The sequence below is a fragment of the Falco peregrinus genome, chromosome 5 (genome assembly GCF_023634155.1).
Source record: "Falco peregrinus isolate bFalPer1 chromosome 5, bFalPer1.pri, whole genome shotgun sequence".
NCBI lineage: Eukaryota > Metazoa > Chordata > Aves > Falconiformes > Falconidae > Falco > Falco peregrinus.
Genome location: NC_073725.1, coordinates 99,471,326 through 99,489,653, shown reverse-complemented (window position 1 = coordinate 99,489,653; position 18,328 = coordinate 99,471,326). Strand labels below are relative to the sequence as shown.

The window sequence follows — 18,328 nt, the reverse complement described above, 5'->3', positions numbered from 1 at the left end:
AGTCCCTGGCTTTTTCCTGTGGTTTTAGAAAGCTAACTGGGGCCCTGGTCCAGGACCTAACTGAAGGCGATGGCAGTTCTGCTACCAGCTCCCCAGGGAGCAGTTGGGCCACCTGGGGGATTGGCAGATCCTCAGGGGTTTTGGAGGCATGGCCCCATGTGCTTTGGAGAAGAGCCTTATTTCACAAAGCACTACTCTTCTGAACTACTCCCCCTTCCATTTACTTTAATATTTTCCTCCCTTCAGTAAAATCTTCTAAAGCAGGGACTGTCCTACTCCATGTTAAATATATGCAGTACACACATATAAAACAATACACACATTTAATGACAGTGAGATAGAGTACCTAATTCCCTGCAGGCAGCTATTACCAGAAGACATGAGAAGATGAAGCAAAATAAAAGTTCAACTTCTCACCTTTGACTGAGGCATTTGATTTAAGGGGTGTCTGTGTGCTTTTTTCTAGCAGAAATGGAACAAATTCAAGCTGATGCTAAAAGAGTATGTCCTGTAAATCTCTACCCATCCCAGTTTACTGTGCAGTACGGAGAGGCTGAAAATATACAGTAACCTGAGTTGCCCACTGAAAAAGAAACAATCAAAATACAATACATACAGTCACTACGGAGGGAATCGTTTAGAAGCTGAAAGAGCGGAAAGCTGTCCCAGGTGTCTGGGGGTTGCACCTCTAACGCAGCATCCATATCCACTGCAAACAGTGACAGGAAGGTCTCCGCATGCTCGACCATTAAGTCTGACCACCAAGCAAAGGCCTTCAGAGTTGGTAGAGAAAGATAACAAAGAAGTATATTAGTTCTAATAAAGTACAAGGAAAGATGTTAGGCCACAAATCTCAAAAAAAAAAAAAAAAGAAAAAGAAAAAAAAAGTGCATCCCATGGAAACTACCTTTATTGTAAAGAGAACAGTGCTTTCAAGTGCTAGCCTGCACAGATAGTGCTAATCACAGGAATTAGGCACCGCTATTTTAATCAAAAGTTTCTTTTAGAGGATCTATTCAGAGCTCCACCATAAAGGCATGCAGGTGTAACGCGGCAGAGAAGGTTTTGTCTGTTCAATTTACAATAAATGACTTCATTCATCTGTAATTATGCGGATTATCAGAAAAAAATTCAACTAATTCTTGTTCTAAAGTATAGAAATTTGGGAGTTTCTTCACTGTGCTTGTGTGCTTTCTGCTGTGTTTTTCAACAGTTTAAATTTCATTCAGATTCACTACTTCCATTTGTCTTGAAAAACTAGAAGCCTAAGACATGAAAATCTGTCCTAAATCACTCACACACTCCTTTAGAGATATGTCAAACATCACCAGTAAAAGTTATTACAGCACTGTTCGTTTTACATGGTTAGCTATACACATCCATAGAAACACACTACCACCCTCATAATGCTACTGATCAGGAAACCAATTACAAAGCTCTATCATCAACATGCCAAGATAAAAAAAAATAATAATCTACGGCAAGCCTATATTTTCACAGAGGCAGGAAAAAAATATATCTAAACTTGAAAACCAAAAAAATATCATCGAAGTAACTCATTCTCATGCACGTGAGTCCTTAAAGTTCACTGTATGGGCTCTCTGTCGTGACATTCACATCATACATGGCTCAGATGTGAATGCTGCAAACGCATGCATGCGTGTTTAGTAATCACTTCTGGCTGGGAACATGCAATATGAGAAGTGCTGTTGTTAGGCCCATGTGCTGTCATTTTGAAGTGATAGGAAATCACTCAGTGACTTAAAGGATCTAAGAAACAGCTTTCCAGCACTCTGCAAGAAAAAAGAAACCTCTAGCATAGGCACAAGACTGGAGATGAAACGGAAAAGACTGGGAATAGATGGATCAGTTTGAAGAGGAATTGCCAGTCAGGGAGGGGTATTTTTTGCAGATTTTAGCAGATATGAATAAGCAGAATGGACTTTCTCAGGGTTTGGTTTTGATTCACTGATGAAGAGCTGCACCGATGTGCAGAGCACAGCTCCAGCTGCTGTGTCGCTTGGCCACGGAGATGGAGCAGTGCCCCCAAACCAGGCTACTGACACGGACCCCTTCAATTCTTCCTATTTCAGCCTGACTTCTCAGCTGCCAGTGATATTGGTGGAGTGTCTTTGGGACTATTTCCACTCCTTCATTCCCCCATAATGAGAAGCAGACTGACATTGCCCTGCTATTATCCTGTGAGTTGACAAGAAGCCAGTATGAAGACATAGGTGGGTTGGACGTGGCACTGGGTGTTATGTGCCCAGAACACATCCGAGATGTAAAATAACCAAAATAACTGAATAATCCCCAAACTAATCTTAGTATTGGGCCCACCCTGGCATGGGGGTGAAGATGTGGATGAGGTGGGCTGTGCCATGAAGGCTTTGGTGCATCCAGGGCAGGCTGGGCAAACGCCATGCCCGGAGCAGCAACACCAGCAGGTTAGAGCGTCCTGTGGTCACGGCACGGGGACAAGGTGACTACACTGGGCTCCTTCATCTGCAAACTGTCCCCAGCCCCACGCACACGGAGGAATCTGCCCGGCACCGCTGCAGCAACACCTGCCCTGGGGTGCTTGGGAAGCTTGAGGCAAGTGATGGTGGCCCTGGGCGTTTGCAGAGATGTTGCTCTGGAGAAGCCAAAAGCGAGGTGAGGGAGCCCTGAGGGCTGAGCATGCATGGCAATGCTCTCTGCCTCTTCCTCCCACGTGTGGTGCTGGTGTCCAACCGAGAGCATGGCCGGACGCCTGGGAGTGCCGCATCGGGAAGCATCAAACTACTGCAAAACCGCACAGGAACCAAAACCATCAAGACTCAGGTCTGCTCGCAAGGCCTGCTCAAACCTTCTCCCCAGAGTACAGGTGGGGAACGAGCTGACACTGAGCAAGGGGGCTGCGGAGTGGCCTCTCAAAACCAGCAGCGCTCGTCTGTGGTTTTCAAGGAGGGTGCTGGAGCTGTCCTTGATCCGATGTGGTTTCTTTGGCTGTGCCTCTGCTGCCAACAGCCTGCCATGCTGCCACCCCATCAGATGCTGCCCCCAGGGCTGGGGGCAGAGAGCGATCGCTACAAAGGACTGATGGCAATTGGCATCTGGCGGGGAGGGAAAAGAGGGGAGGCCCAAGAATGTCTTCTGCAACAAATCCCAACACAAACACTTCAGAGTCCTGCAATAAAAACCTGCTTCTGTGAAAAAGGAAAAAAAAAAACCCAAACCTAGTTTAAAAAGAAAACCATGTGATCATTTGTGGAAAAAAAAAACCCCGCCCAAACGAGTCACAGTTTCCCTTTTGCTGGAAAAGTCAAACTTCAGCTCTGTAAGCCTCTAACTTTAGCCAGGACCCTCAGCCTCCACCTCCCTAGTCCTGGTGAGCAGGACTGCCCTGGTGGGAGCAGTAACACCATACTTTGAAAAACTCCTTCAAGATGGTAACATTTCGTTTATTTACCATCTACTTACCTGCTTTGCTTAAAACACAACGTAAAGGGGAAAAAAAGTGTGCTTTCTAGCCAAACACAACTATTGTTGTATATTTTACACATGGATACACATGTATATATGTATGACCTCAAGGAGTTAAAATACATATATACGTATACACATACGTATACATAGAGAGAGAAAACACCAGTTTAAAAATAGGTGAATGCCATCATCTCTGGCATGTGTCATCAGTCATCCAGAGGAAGGGAAGGGAGCTAGGAGACAGCTGATGGGAGAGATGACACAATGACAGAGACCTCCCGCTCTCACAGATTACAGACGTAGGCATGAGGGTCCTGCTGCATTTCTGCCTGCGCTGGTTTGCTTCCTTCGTACGGGTAAGACAAACCCAACTGACTAGACATAGCACTTCTGTGGTCATGATTTTTGAACATTTTCCATGCTCCGAGCATTATTTTCTGGGTTCTCATTAGGGAGTCTGCCTGGATGTCCATGTGGGGGGAAACGGGGCATGTTTTAATTGCAAACACTGTTGGTATTAAGGCATTGCTTCAGTAAGTGGTGCAATTTAATTTTCTGCTGAACATCCAAAGCAGACAGAAGAGTCACACCTTGCAGGTCAAACCTTTTCCAGGTGAATGGACAACGTGTCAAAAAAATTCACCTGGAAGAATTTGAAAAACAAGAAGTGCAATACCTCAGCAATTCTCATTGCACAGCAAGAGCATAATGTGGCTACAACACTTAATAAAAAATCAGCGATAAACCACCCAGCCTCTCCTCTCTCTTCCGCTGGGTGCAAGTCACAGTGTGCAGAGAGCTGGCTGACTGCCGGTCCGCTGCTGAAATGCCACAGCCCCCCTCAGGACAGGGATTCAGTGATGCACCAACAGTGTGCTGGGCTTCTGCAGAGGGATGAATTTCACCCTTCCAGGCCATCGTTCAGAACAAGGGACTGGGACGTCTCCTATCCGTGTTGGCATTAACCTTCTGTCTCTAATCAAAACCTCGCGACACAAAAGCTGGAGAACAGTTCTGAGTCTTCCTCCTGGTGAGGATGTCGGTGGCGTGGCTGGCTGAGCGCGACCAGCCCTGTAACTGCTTCGGTCAGAAGTCTACTATTCCAAAATAACCTGCATTTAAATAAACAGCTCCTTCCTGGCTGGATGTACTTCCAGCCTGTGTTGGTGATGAGTGGAATAAAACACTCGTTATCCTCGGACAGGTTAGTGCAGTGCCCTCGAGCACCCCCTCACTTTGGTAAAAATGAAGCTTCTTTCACTCCTCACCCCGTATATTCTCTCTCTACATATAAATACTGTATATCCAGTACAAGGCACATACAGACAAAACCAGAGGAAGACCACTACCGTTCTAGGCACTCGTGTAGTACTTAGTCCATCTCCACCACAGTGTACTAGAGGTTGGGTGAATGCAAAACAACAGAGGTAACAACAGGCTGAGGAGAGAGTCCAGGCAGGTAGGGTTGTGTTGGGATGTAACTGCAGCGCTCGTAAAATATACCCATTGCTACATGCATGGACTGGACTGCTATGCCACATTTACCCTCCTCTGTCAGGCTACCAGCTCCGCAAGCAGCCGACTTGAAGTTGCTGTTACATTCCTCGGTCAAAGTTACGGAAGCGAGGGCAACCCGGGTAAAATCCCAGTAGGAAACATGGCACTGAGAGGGCATGCACGAAATATGACAGGAGTGACTCATTTCACTCGGTTTAGTCACATACCTCTTTCCCCTGCCAGGATCATCCAAGATTGAATGAACAGTAGAAAAACAGGGAGGAAATTTAAATATGCAATCAGGCATTAGTTGGGTGTTGTGGATTGTTGTGTATTATCAATAAGTTAAATTATACTGCAAATTTAATATACACTGGAATGATTTGTAGGTGACTGCGACATTATTTATCAAATGCTCTTAATGCAAAATATATTGAGTGTATATATATATATATATGTATTTATCTCAATGGGAAGGAAAAGAGAAAATAGTGAATGAGTGTCACATTACCTACAGTCATAAACAATAACTGTTCACGCTGAATTTTAAAACTATTAACTTTTCAATACATATTCAAGAACACCAGATTTATAGAGAACTCAGGGCTCAATCCTGCCAGTACTTACACGGGTACGTAACGTCACTTGCTTGGGCAGAAATGTCCCGACGTGCTGAGAGCGGGACTAGAGCCAGCAACGTCAGCTGCCTGGGGGGTCAAGTGTTTCCAGGATCAAGTCTCATGATTTTCTGGTCTTTATTTGACTATGACATGGTTTCAGTGGTTTTAAAACATGAATCTTTCCATTAAAGTGCTTTGAAAAGTTAAGAGTAGTTGTATTAGGCCTCAGATAAACCCCAATAATGAGTAACAGAGAATTATCCATCCTAACCTCCGTGACTACTAATTGAGGTACTCCCAATAAGCCCAGGCAGAAGAGGCCAACAGGAGGACAGATGAGTTAATCATGTACCGCAGGGGGCCAGGGAAACCCCTGGAAACAACCTGAACGCTCAGAAAGGAACACAACAAGAATTGCTTTGGTTCGTGATGGTTTTCCTCGCTCCGGCTCCGGCCAGCAGGAGCGGTAAGCTGCTGCAGGGACCCCGCTAATGCTGTCTGGAGGCACAAACTCCTGACATTGTTCTGAAATAGGACCATTCTGAAAAATGGACAGGTTTGCTCTTGTGTGTAGTCAGTGGTGAGTATATTTGGGCAGATTTGTCTCCTGCTGGCACAGTACGAAAGGCTGCGGACTGACGTAGAGGAGAGCAGAACCTAATTCCCCCTTCAGCCCCCCTCCCCTCTGCAAAAGCAATCTTCCCGACCTGCACTTTGCCTTCGGCACACTCCAGCACCATTAGCTAAGAATACATTCGGCTTTTAAAGAAGATAACCCAGCACCAGTTGGGAAGACATCACACAAATACACAGAGGTCCCAGCAAGCCCCCGGAGCCTGCTGGAGACCTGGGGGACACGACCTCGCAGGGTGCCGCTGCTCACCTCCGCATGGTGTTCTTCGTTTTGCTGTAGGACTTCAATTACCAACTCTGCCAGACGTATTGTATCTTCTAATTTTTTAGCTGGTGTGACTAACCGGCCTACATTTTCTGTAGTACAAGAACTTGAGTTAAAAGGGAGGCAGAATGAAAAGCTAGACGTACAGTAAGTTATTCTAGAGTTTTTTTTTAAAAAAATAAAATCCCATAATATTCTACAGCTTTAAAGATCTTTTCATGCATATGTTAAATGCTTATATAATTAGTACTGAGCAAACCAGAAAGCCACACTCGTTATTATACTATAAAAATACAGTGCTCCAGCTCCAAATTTCACAATGCCGTCAGAGTTGTTTTGCTTTATGGTGACACTTTATTAGCTCAAATAAGAACATCGCATTCCCTAAAGACAGCATCTGGCCACTAACATATGAACGTTATGTATCCTTCAATGTAAATGATGCTATTATCGACATCATGTCTATATGATTTAAAAATTCTTTTAAGCAGATCAATTCAAACAAATCTGTCTGCACTTTTAATAAATTGTCAGACTCTAACAATTTGAAGGTCACCTGCAACTGAAAGCAAAAATTGCAGGTCTGCCTCGCTCCAGGATTTAACTCCACAAGGGTCAAGGATTTACGCATGCTGGAGGGAGTGGAAAGTGGTAAATCCCACTAGGTGTTCATAGGTAGGATTTATATGGGAAAAGAGATGCAACTTTACAGCAAAAACCCTGCAAACAAACCAAAGAGTTTAAATCCTGGAGCTTCGTGTTTAGCTACGTTGAGCTATTGTGCAGAGTCTTCTGAAGACTTTTAAAAATAATTAAATTACATTCTTCTAGGTATTTTATATTGTTAATAACAAACATCTGAGGTGCTAACAATCTGGAACATTTAGAGTATTTCACTAGAAGTACTATAGAGAAAAAGAAAATAATCACATTTTTATTGAACAACAGCTTCTGCAAAGCTGGCTGAGTGCAACTGAGGTTTCTGTGACCTGACACGGTGGCTGACTGCCCTGAGGTGTGCAAAATCTCCCTGCCATGGTTGCCCTGGGGAGAAGCAGAGCAGATCATCTGCTCCCTGGGGATCCACCTACGCTGCAGCACATCACCATGTTAACTAGAGAAGTGTCCCTCTGGTTCAGAGCCGGGTGCCAACCGTGGCTCTCCAGCGCAGCTAGGGCGAAGAACAGCATCACGCTTTGGTGCAGACCTCTGCACCAGCGTCTGTTTTGGCCTCTCCATGATATCAAAGCTGGATAATTCATAAATAGCCCCAAAACCCAAACAGCTAAAGCAGTCTGTGATGAGCAGCATACAACAAACTGCATGTCCCCAGCACAGCAGAACGCTAGCAGTGCATGCGTTGAGGCGCCGTTACTAGCAGCCACCCTGGGATTTCCAAAGGAGCCCAGCTAAGGCAGCAGCCTGGGTCCTGCAAGGTGCTGGCTGGGCATCTCACTCCAGCCTTCTGCTCGCACTAGTTTTTGCCAGCGTTTAGGTCTTCTTTCCCTATGGGACAGAAATTTGTGCTTGCATGCAGGTGGCACTGCTCTGCTGGGTCACCAGCGGAGAAACCCCAGCCTCGCTCAGGGCTTGGCCAGTTTTGAGGACTTAATTTTCCCCCTCAAAATCTTGCCTGTTCCTAGTTTTCCCCAAATAGCTGCTTAAAGGTAACAAATTTCCCACAAAAGCCATATTTTCCCAAATGATCGTATTTGGGTGTCTGAGCGAGAGGTACCACAGGCTGGTTTTCAGAGGAGCTCAGCAAACCAGTCAGCTGAAGTGTGGCATCGCAGGCGCTCAGCTTGGCTGAGAGATGCAACATGGTAAAGCACTGTGCAAATGAACTCTCCATTTTTGCTGATTTATGCCAAATATCAAGGCCTTGGGGGTTGCTTCTCCAGTTTTCCTTTTGTTTCCTGTATCACCAGAAACAAAGAAAAAAAAATAATCCAGGTTCCCCTTAATATAATCTACTGGGCAAACACTGAAGCTGGAGAACTGCTGGTTAACTCCTCACTCTTTCTCCTATTCAGTCCAGCACCTCACCAGATACCAGAAGCAGAAACCTCTTCCTTTTGCAAAAGGAGACCAAAGTCATGTCCCTTAGTAAGCTCTGGTTGTTTCTGCACCTCTGAAGCCAAGGGGAAGCTTCTGCATTGATCAGAGCAGCATCAGGCCCATTCTCATTTGCAACACTGATCTGCTCTCAAATACAACTAAAAGACAAAAGTGTTAATAAGAACAACTGCTCAGAGATGCTGTCTTTAAAGAAAATATTGATGCTTATACAACTTTGGCAGCCAGCAGATGTCAATCTTAATTTTTTTTCTTCTTATTTTAAATATTTCCCTGGTTAAGTTACTATACATCAGAATATTCTGCTAAGATAGCTGGAGCACTGACAGTTACATGAAACGTATACGATATACTTATCAAACATTTCATCCAACATCATGTAAAGCTCATACATATTTATAGTTTTCATGCAAAATGTTATGCAACAACAATGTTATTTTGTGCTGACGTTGATATTTGAAAATGTTGCATATGTCAGACATTGCTAGACAAAAAAATGTGGACATTTTGAAATAAATGCTACCTCTAAATCTCTAAAACCTACCACATCGCGCTAGGTATTTTGTATAAAGCTGCACGTGAGAATTAGCTTTCTACTGCTACACAAGCAACTGCTAGACTAGAAAACCACTGAATAAAAGGAAGGAAGACTATTACAGTACTTGGCGGCTGTTTGGCCATGCCTTTGAGCATGTGATTTATCATGTTAGTCTGCGTTTGAGGAGATGATGGTGGCCCAGCCGGTGGCTTAGGCTTGGACGGACGGGCTGCTTGTGCATGACGGAGAGAGACGCCAAAAGTAAAGAGACAAATGACTTCATCAACAGTGACAAAAAGATGGAAACTTCGAAAGGAACATAAGCAGAAATGATCAAATACAAATGGAATAAGCTGCTGGGTTTTTGCTTATCAGTACTCAAAGTATTACACAGTAATGACACCATTTGACAACACATATTCTAGAAGTCAGCAGGTTCAACATCCTACAGTACCGTGCAATCAGAAAGCTAAAAATTCAATGCAAGTATGAAACTGCACTTCATGCAGCCGCAGTAGGAAACCGAGAAAGGTTAATTCAGTTAAAACTCTGGAATTCAGAAAAGGTGAACTAAAAAAGATGACTTCAAGTCAGCACCCTGATGCTTAGGTACATTTAGCAATAGAATAACGAGCCACAGCAATTAATTGCTTTGCAAATATCAATTACACATTTTAGAATTAAACGTCACTGTTGGTTAAAGGGAGCTATAAAATATTCTTGTGCAATTTAAACATGTAAAAAAATCTGTCACTTAAAAATGTGTGGTTCCTGATCGTTTCCAGCTCATTTAATTATTTTCAACTTGGAATTCTAGTGGCTTTTATATTCTGGGTTGAATCATATATAAAAACTTGCCAGCTCTATCAAATATGTTACTTGCTATTCCAAATGTTAGAATACTGCAATCAGGACTTGACCCATCTGTCATATAGTTTACAATATCAGCATAGGAAAAATTCAAAGAAAATAGCCTTTCCTTTTACATACACTCAGAGAATAAATTATATACTGTGAATATATTAACACAATAGTTTCTATTCCATTTAATAACAGTTTTTAGCAGCATTGTGACTATTTTTAATCATGCCATTTGCTAGGAATCTGGCATATTTATCTGGACATTCTATTGCCAAAAGTCCTTGCCATTTTGCTTGCATTTTCCAGTGGGGGAAAAAAAAAATCGGTTGGCTTGTGCAAAGTAGATTTCTGATTGCTTTTAATTCTCACAGAATTATAACACTTATCAAAGTATAATAAAGAATATTTGAGTTAAGAGTATGAGGTTGGTTCCCCTCTCCATACATAGAGATAGAAATACATACGTATATAAACACCATACAATGCACACACACACACACACACATTTTTAGTCTTTTAAGCTGTGTAATGATTTAATTCAGACTCTCAGTTTTAAGCTACTGGTTCCTAGCTTTTTTTGGTTGTTATTTTCTCATAACAAGAAAAGCAAATCTATTCGTTCGTCTCTGGAGTCATGCTGATCCTTGTTCAATGTTTACCAAAGGTGGCTTTGTCCCCAGAAGCAAACCTCTCAGCCTCAAGTGAACAAAAATAACTGCTTTTTGGGCATTGGCCTCATGACTTCCACTCTAATTTAAAACATAAGCAAGAATTTGGCTGCTCACTGATGGCTCCGGAGTTCAACGTGTAGATATAGGAAGACTATTTTACTGCCCATCGCTATGGAGAGCAGCTTGTGCCGCCATCCCCAGATGGGAAGGGACCATGGGGAGAGGGGACCACACACCTCCTCCCACCCACACCTGGCAACTGCGTGGTGGGAATCCCTCGCCACCCAGGGGAGTCCGTCAGGCTTCAAAGCTGGGAGCGTCAAAGAAAGACAGCTCCTCCTGAGAGCATCAAAGCCAGGATAACATCGCATCTCAGAACTGCATCCCACTGCCATCTCTCAGTGCTGTGACCCTCAAGCACCCTCAAACGTGAGTCCATCCCCTGCCTCCTCAACAGCTACCCATTGAAAAACACATCTCAGTCTTCACGGATGTCCGGACCCCACAGTGTTGAACTGGCCTGACTTGTGCAAGTGTTTTCTGTCCTAGGGAAAAGACATTAACAGAGAAGGAAGAGGAGGAAAAGGCAAGAGATGCAGCAGCACCGGGACTTCACAGATCTCTAGTGCAGCGTGTATAGAACAGCTTGGAGGAGGCTCCTGCTGTGCAGTTGTCAGCACGTACCCTGGGGTGGCTTTCACTTCTCTCGGGAGGCCTGTGAGAGCTCCCCCCCAGCACTGTGCCCCTGCTCCTGGCATCTCCCTGCCACCACCGCCTCTCGAAAACAAGCTTCCACAAGGGATTACAGCAGGTTAAGCAGCAAACTCTTGATGTAATTCTGATCTGGCCCAATCTGCACAAATATTCAGCTCTTTTGAGCGTTCAAATTTTTTAGACCTAAATCCAAGGCTCTTGCACGATGGCTGCAAAACCACCTGAAGGTGAACGAGAGGAGAGAGAAAGTCCTCTGCCTTCCTGGGGGTACCGAGCACCTCGTGAGCCCCAACCCACATGTTTCTTTGTTGCCTCTTTATTGCAAGAAAATATAAAAGATTAAGGTCTAGCTAAGGACAGCGATTCATTTCCTCTGTAAATTAGAAATGGGGGAGTGACTGCAATGCCCCGTAAGGCAAGGGAGTTTACCTGTTTCTCCGGGTCCGGGTCTTGGAGATGATACATGAGGACCCTTTCACAGGGTGTCTTGGCTCCTGCTCAGAGCCAGGGAGTTGCATAAGGCTGGATGGGTTTTACGGCATTTTCCAGCGATCAGTTGCAGTGTGTGTGGCAGGTTTTGTTTCACTTCGGCTTTTCTTTCTTCCCTGTCCTTTTCCTAATCCCTCACTACAGCATTTAGCATCAGAAATGCTCTTGTATTTTGCTCATGTGTCAAATGGCTAAGGTTTAAACGCTTCCATCACTGAAACCACAAGCAGGGGCAGCTTCCTCCTTCCTTACAACCTGACAAAGTCTTTTCCAGACAAACTTCTGCCAAAGGTTTTTAAGCTTTTTAAGGATGATACCTGCAAATAAGATCCTGGCAAAAACTTGGATTACTTGGCAAATTATGGTGTTGCGCTTGCAATAAGCTTCAGCCTGCAACGCATGTAACAGGTATATTAAAAGATCTGCACTACTCTGGTATGTATATTGCATACAATTCATTGTGTGTGACTCTTTACAGACTGAAAGGTTTTCAAACTACATATTTCTCACTCAGCACCGTGATTTCTGGTGGATGGATGTGCTATGAACACATCAGCAACAGTGAGAATTGCACTTGCCTTAGGAGAAGAGCATTGTTGACTTTTCATATTTTTTAAAAGCATAGCCACTGGCTCAATGATTTCCTTTAATAATTAAAAATACACAACCCCTGCCAAAGGCTTTGGAATACAAGTGTTATGTGTGTGTTCATTTGCGAGCCAATCATGAAAATGATAAAAAGAGCTGCTGTTCTGAAGATAACTATAAAGAATAATGGACTTAGCCTGAGGATGAGGCAAGCAGCCTTTTATTATATTTGTGAGGTGAATTTGCATGTAACTGAAAGGGATTTCTGTGATGGCATTTTTTTCTTTCAAAATAAGATGTGTTATCTCAAAAGAAAGAAACATTCATAGAAAAGTGGGTTTTTTTTTTTCAACTCAGAAGGAGACTCTAATTCAGCTCTCAAATCTCAGCATGCTGAAAAGAGAACTGATCTCCTGACTTTCTGATGATTATTCAGCCTCGTGAAGAATTTTTGCATACCAGAACTGTATCTCATGCCTCAGGCAGCAAGTTGCTCTGCAGTTGGGAAGAGACTTGTAGAAAGATAACAGCACAATGCAGATCTTTGTGATTTCTGATGCTCTTGCAATAACTTTGATACTGCTTTAAACACTGCCTTTGAAAGGGCACAAGGAAACCTCAAAAGCTGCGTAACAATTCTTCATTAAATACAACCAAATGCCACTTCAAGGAAGGAAATAAATAAAGCGGCAGTTCAGCAGCACACGAATACAGGTAGTAGTCATGCCTGAGTTAAAAGTGTGTGACTGATTTATGACTTCAGTCTCCAGTGCTGCATACAAAGACTGATGTTTTCATACGTTTTGCATCCATATTTATTTGAGGAACGTAATTGTATTTTCTTTTTAAGCTTTGTGGTTTATCACAAATGCTGGGAGTGATTGCTCAGCAGTGGCTCGGCTCACAAATCACTCTGTCTCAGACCAGGTTAAGCAACAGGCAGCTCAGCTACTAATCCTTCAGTGCACTCACTAAGAGTTATGGATGTGTGCACAGAGCTTCCCAGGCTGAGATCCAGAAATAGGGAAGGCGAGTGACGTACAGTGAGCATGGGGACCGTGATATGGGCCAGTACAAATGCCTTCAAAAATACCACTGCTTCTTAACAATCTGCTGTATTGCTCTAGTCAAAAACCGACCTCTTCTGCACCCGCTTCCTCAGCTGAGGACACTTTCCATGCCTGCTGGGGCGAGCGCTATGTACAAGATGCTCCACAGCCAGCGCCAGCCGAGGCTGACGCAGCCGAAGCCACCACGCTCAGTCCCTCTCCTGTGGGTGCACCCGGGTCCCCAGCCTGTCACAGGCACTGAGAGATGCCTGCCTCTGCACGGGCACCACGGCTCCCCTCACTGCTCTGTGGGGTTTTGGCTCTGCACCCACCCCGGCACCACTGCTGGTTGTGTTTTTGAGGGAAGCCAGGCTTCCCCGCCAGCCTGGCCGGGGGGACAGACCTGGGGGAGGACAGTGCATGCCAGCAACGCAGCGTCATGAGATGCTGTGCCGCCGCAGCCCTGCTTGCCTGGATAGGGGAGTGGGAGGCTGCCAGCCAAGCAAAATCCTGACATTTCTGGACATCCCAAGAGTAGCTGATTTCCCTTGGTGACAGAGCAATAGGACTTTAGTGGATCCCTTTGCTCTCCAGTTACTTTCCACTTGCAGTCTGTGCCCCATTGCTCTGCCACCCTGGCAGTAAGCACTGAGGCAAGACCTGCGTCCATCCCCACATCTCCTTCACTTCTCCTCTCTGTGCATCAACTCAGCAGTACCATGAGAAGTCTCTCTTTACAGAGACCAAACCAAACCACAACATGAGAAATACTCAGTCCAAAAGCAAACAAACCAAAAAAACCTTATAGCAAAATATACTTAAAACCTATACGCAACGAATCGTCAAACAGACAGCTGTGGCCTTGGCTGGCACCATCCCTAAGGCTGCCTGTACCCAACTCCAGCAGCACAAAGTGGCACCAGTGTTGATGGGATCCCTCAGTGCCACAGCACTCCAACACAGTGCAGCACATCTCACAAATCCTGTGCTTAAGGGATGAAGAAGTTATTCCTTTCTAAAGGAACGATGGATTCCTGACTTATATAAATAAGCAGACAAACACTTATCAAAAGGTTGCACTTCTTAATCTGAGTGTTAGTAGTTTTGTCTGATTAATAATTCAAGCAAGTCATTCATCTTTAATTGTTTTAGCATAGTGTTCTATTTAATGTTCTATTTCAATACTTTTAAAGCAAGGCAAGAGACTACACACTTTTCAGGAGAAAGGACATCAAAGGGTGACATTTGTGTGTTTAAAAAGAAGTTGTTTTCAGCATCTTATTTTTATTCTTGCTTCTGGCAAAATAAATAAAAAGTCAGGCCAAACCCCAGTCACTTTTGACTCCACTTAAGCTGAGGAACTGGTTTCAAGTTGAGTCCTGCTGACCTTGCCTGAAAATTTTTAAAGACAACGGAAGATTTGTGGGCACAAAGCAGCAGAGTCACAACTCCCTGCGTCCTTTCACTCGCTCCAAGCATCAAGAAGAAGCAGTTTTATTTTTAAACGAGCTGGGCTGTAGAAACGTCCTTCTGAATTTCTAAACTGTAAGCACACGACGAGCCACTGCGTGATGCTCAGTGCATTTATTGTGCTTAACCACAACAGCCTGCGCTCACTTTGATGTGCCATAGTTAACGGTAATAGCTGGGATTGTTCTATTTGCTATTTGTTTATTTGCAAGCCTCATAGGCGTAAGGAAAAAATATTCTCCATTTTCTAAATATTTATTGCTATTCAAAATTAATTTTACTGTCATGCAATAGCTCTAGATCATGGCCCAAATTTGAGCTGCGAAGGTCTGGGGAAGCCAGGGCAGAACTTGCACTGCTTTTTAAAAGCAATTTCTTTTTGCAAACAGAGTTGAAATCAACCTGATCCTCCCCACCCCCCCCAAACAGAACAATCTACTCACAAAAAGAAATGAACAGTTCAGGTTTCAAGGACTTTTGAACTAGGACTCTGGGATACAACAGAAACGAGAACAGGGGCTGCAGAGCTCCGCCATCCCTTCCATCTGAAGAGATGGGCACTTGAGCCGAGCCTGTGCCTGATTACATGTCACCACAGGTTATAAACGAGAGACAAACACGACTTCTGTCCCACCAGATCGTTTGTTACACATTAACAAAAAAATAGAAAAAAATAAATTAAAAACCCAGTCCTCCCATCAAGGCATAAAACAGAAGATATGAAAAACAAAAATGAACGTTAGTTTAGTTATAAATGTGCTTGTTAGGCGTGTTAAGTTAATGGCCAAATCACCAATATTTTTTCACCCAAAATGAGCTGCAGTTCTTTTGGAAACCAAGAAACTTTCTCTTTACAAAGCTTAGCTTCTCCTCTAAAACTCTTCCCTAAGAAGATACTACATTTCTATAAGGTATTTCTAATCTACACTCTATTCTAAGGAAGGAGGAAAAGGCGATTAAGTAGACAGCACAAATTAACTCCTTAAGTATTAATGCATCTCCATTTTCAGCCTGAAGGAGTACATATCTTAAGGAGCTATGGAAAAAGAAAACAAAATAAATATAACTCAACAGTCCTAGCAATTTATAATGCATATACAATTGTTCACCTGCGTCCTTTTGATTCTCTATATGAAAGAGAGAAAGCAACAAGGAGAGAAAAGAGAGAAACAAGAACAGAGATGCAGGATTAATGAGCAAGTGGACCGCACAGCCCCCCAGTTATGCGTGATATATGACATTTGAAAAGAAGAAAAGTCTCCCGGCCGCACCCCCCACCCCCCCCAAGGCATGGGGTTACCAAAGAAGCTCCCTTCACCGAGGTGAAAGAAAACGCTGTACAAATAGAAAACCAGAGAGGGCGAGCTCTGGGGACACAGAGGGGATCTCCAAGTGACAGCAGGGCTGGGGTGTCCCCTCCAGAGCTCGGTGCAAAGAGTCAGTAAAAAAATCGAGGAGGAGAGCAAGTAAAGTGCATCCTTCCGCTCGAGAGCTAACAGACAGGAGACATGTAAGATCTGATGTACAGAGAAAGGACAGCCTTATACGATTTTATACACAGGACTGGGTAAAGACCTTATACGCAGGCAAAAGGGATGGCTTTTCCCAAGTGTCCTTTATCTGACCTCTAGCTCACTTCTCCCCGATGTAGCTGCTACCTTTGATTGTGTACCAGTGACAAGCACTTTACAAATTGGGGTTACACGGAAGCAAAGTAAAAATGCATTCAGGTCATGGACATAAAGAAGAACTGAAAAAACTTACAGACAATCTGAGTTTATCACAAACAGATGGGTTAATTGTCTAACCTGGTTTAGGCTGATAAAAAGTGACTGGACTTCTCACACTGGGTTTCACAGACAGAAGCAACAGACAAGCCAATGCTAAAAGACTTGAAGCAAGGAGAGTGAGTTGGTTTGGATCTGGACTTTCTGGAGGTAATGAAAACAGAAAGAGCGAGGACAGCATGGAGAGGAGGGTGGTAGGTACTCACGAATGGTTAAATCCATCACTTGAGAGGCCAAGCAGAAGACAGGATGCTCATACATTTCTCTCTTTTTCCCTATAAAAGAGGATTTGGGCATGCAAGAGGCTTAGGTCAGAGGCAAAGAGGTTATAGGCTATAGGTCAGAGGAAAACTTTATATTAGGTTAAAAGGAAAGTAGCCGTAGAGTATTTTGGGATACACACAGGATAAAAGGAAGAAGAAAAACAAAAAATAAAATAATAAAAAAAAGAGGGTTAAAATTGGAGATCTACTGGATTAACCATTCAGCATGCCCATGAGTCACAAGAGAGGCTGTGACCATGACTCTAGAGGTTTGCTCTGAACTGTTTGCAAGAATATAATGATCAAAACGTCATGAATAGAGGGAAATAGAATTTCACTGGTTTAAGGCTCCGAGATACTAAGGATTTCAGCCTTCAGTATCTAAGGCTTTCACAGGTATTTCTTCATAAGCATAGCCTCAAGCACTGCTGCCACTGATTTGGTTCTGCATCTCTGACACAACTCTCTCAAACACATGGCTATTCACACATCAGCTTTCGAAAGCAGGATTTCAAAGCCACGTACGGCACGCAGAAACGCATCGCACCCAGGTAAACTTGTCATTTGCTCTTCTAAAGAAGTATTTGAACAGGTAGTGGACTATGCTCATGAGAGAAAACCTGATGCATGCAGCTGGCGGATGTTGGGTTGTTCAAATTAACAATCCCAGCATGCTTGGAAATTGGTGTTACAACCACTTTTATAGAGAGAGTATCAAAAAGTGGCTGTGGCCAATCACGGATAAAGGAGGAGAAAAGCAGAAGAGAGCAGGTAGTGTGGAATGAACTATTTCTCTCAAAAGGTAGCTGGAAAAAATAGGTTTGTTGCTTCAAAGTATTCCCAGACCTAAAAGTCACAGTGCAAAAAAGAGGGCAGATAATTAACACAACCAAGAAGAATTGAGGCACAAAAGGAAAAGTACACACTAACTGGTCTACTTTGGAAATGAATGCATTTTTACTTACAGATCATAAAGTTTGTTTTTGCATAGATTTATCTGAAAGAAGAGAGCAAATCTTACCAACGAGTTAGTGATATTTACACAGAGAACCTAAGGGAGCCAGCCCTGGGTAGAAGCATCCATCAACAGAAAAGCTGTTTTTGATTCTCAGTCCTTCTCCATCCTCGTCAAGTATATTTAAACATTGCATTTTACAGAATACACCAATTAAAATATCCTGTGAAATTCAGTACTTCCATAAATTGCCTGATAATACAGTGCTTATGAAACCTTCATTCCCTCTCTATTTTTGTCTCTCATTACCAAGTCAAGAGTTGATAAACATCCTTTTAGTGCCCAATTCTTAAGTGTTTCTCACTGGATGCATAACAATGAATT

General features: G+C 43.5%; 1 protein-coding gene across 16 annotated transcripts in view; it reads right to left on the bottom strand.

Annotated features, from left to right (window-relative positions):
• The window catches only part of CADPS (calcium dependent secretion activator), a 220,801-nt gene that overhangs the window by 50,996 nt on the left and 151,477 nt on the right, over nucleotides 1-18,328 (bottom strand). For 5 of the 16 annotated variants that reach the window (XM_055804351.1, XM_055804350.1, XM_055804346.1 and 2 more), the window contains 4 exons: nucleotides 16,049-16,066; nucleotides 9,222-9,326; nucleotides 6,469-6,575; nucleotides 617-773 (listed from right to left, as the gene is read on the bottom strand). In XM_055804351.1, the coding sequence (XP_055660326.1) occupies nucleotides 617-773; nucleotides 6,469-6,575; nucleotides 9,222-9,326; nucleotides 16,049-16,066 (387 nt within the window). Of the gene's footprint in view, nucleotides 1-616; nucleotides 774-6,468; nucleotides 6,576-9,221; nucleotides 9,327-11,701; nucleotides 11,717-16,048; nucleotides 16,067-16,932; nucleotides 17,002-18,328 lie in introns of all 16 variants that reach the window. The other 11 variants (XM_055804353.1, XM_055804348.1, XM_055804354.1 and 8 more) reach the window with 4 other exon arrangements.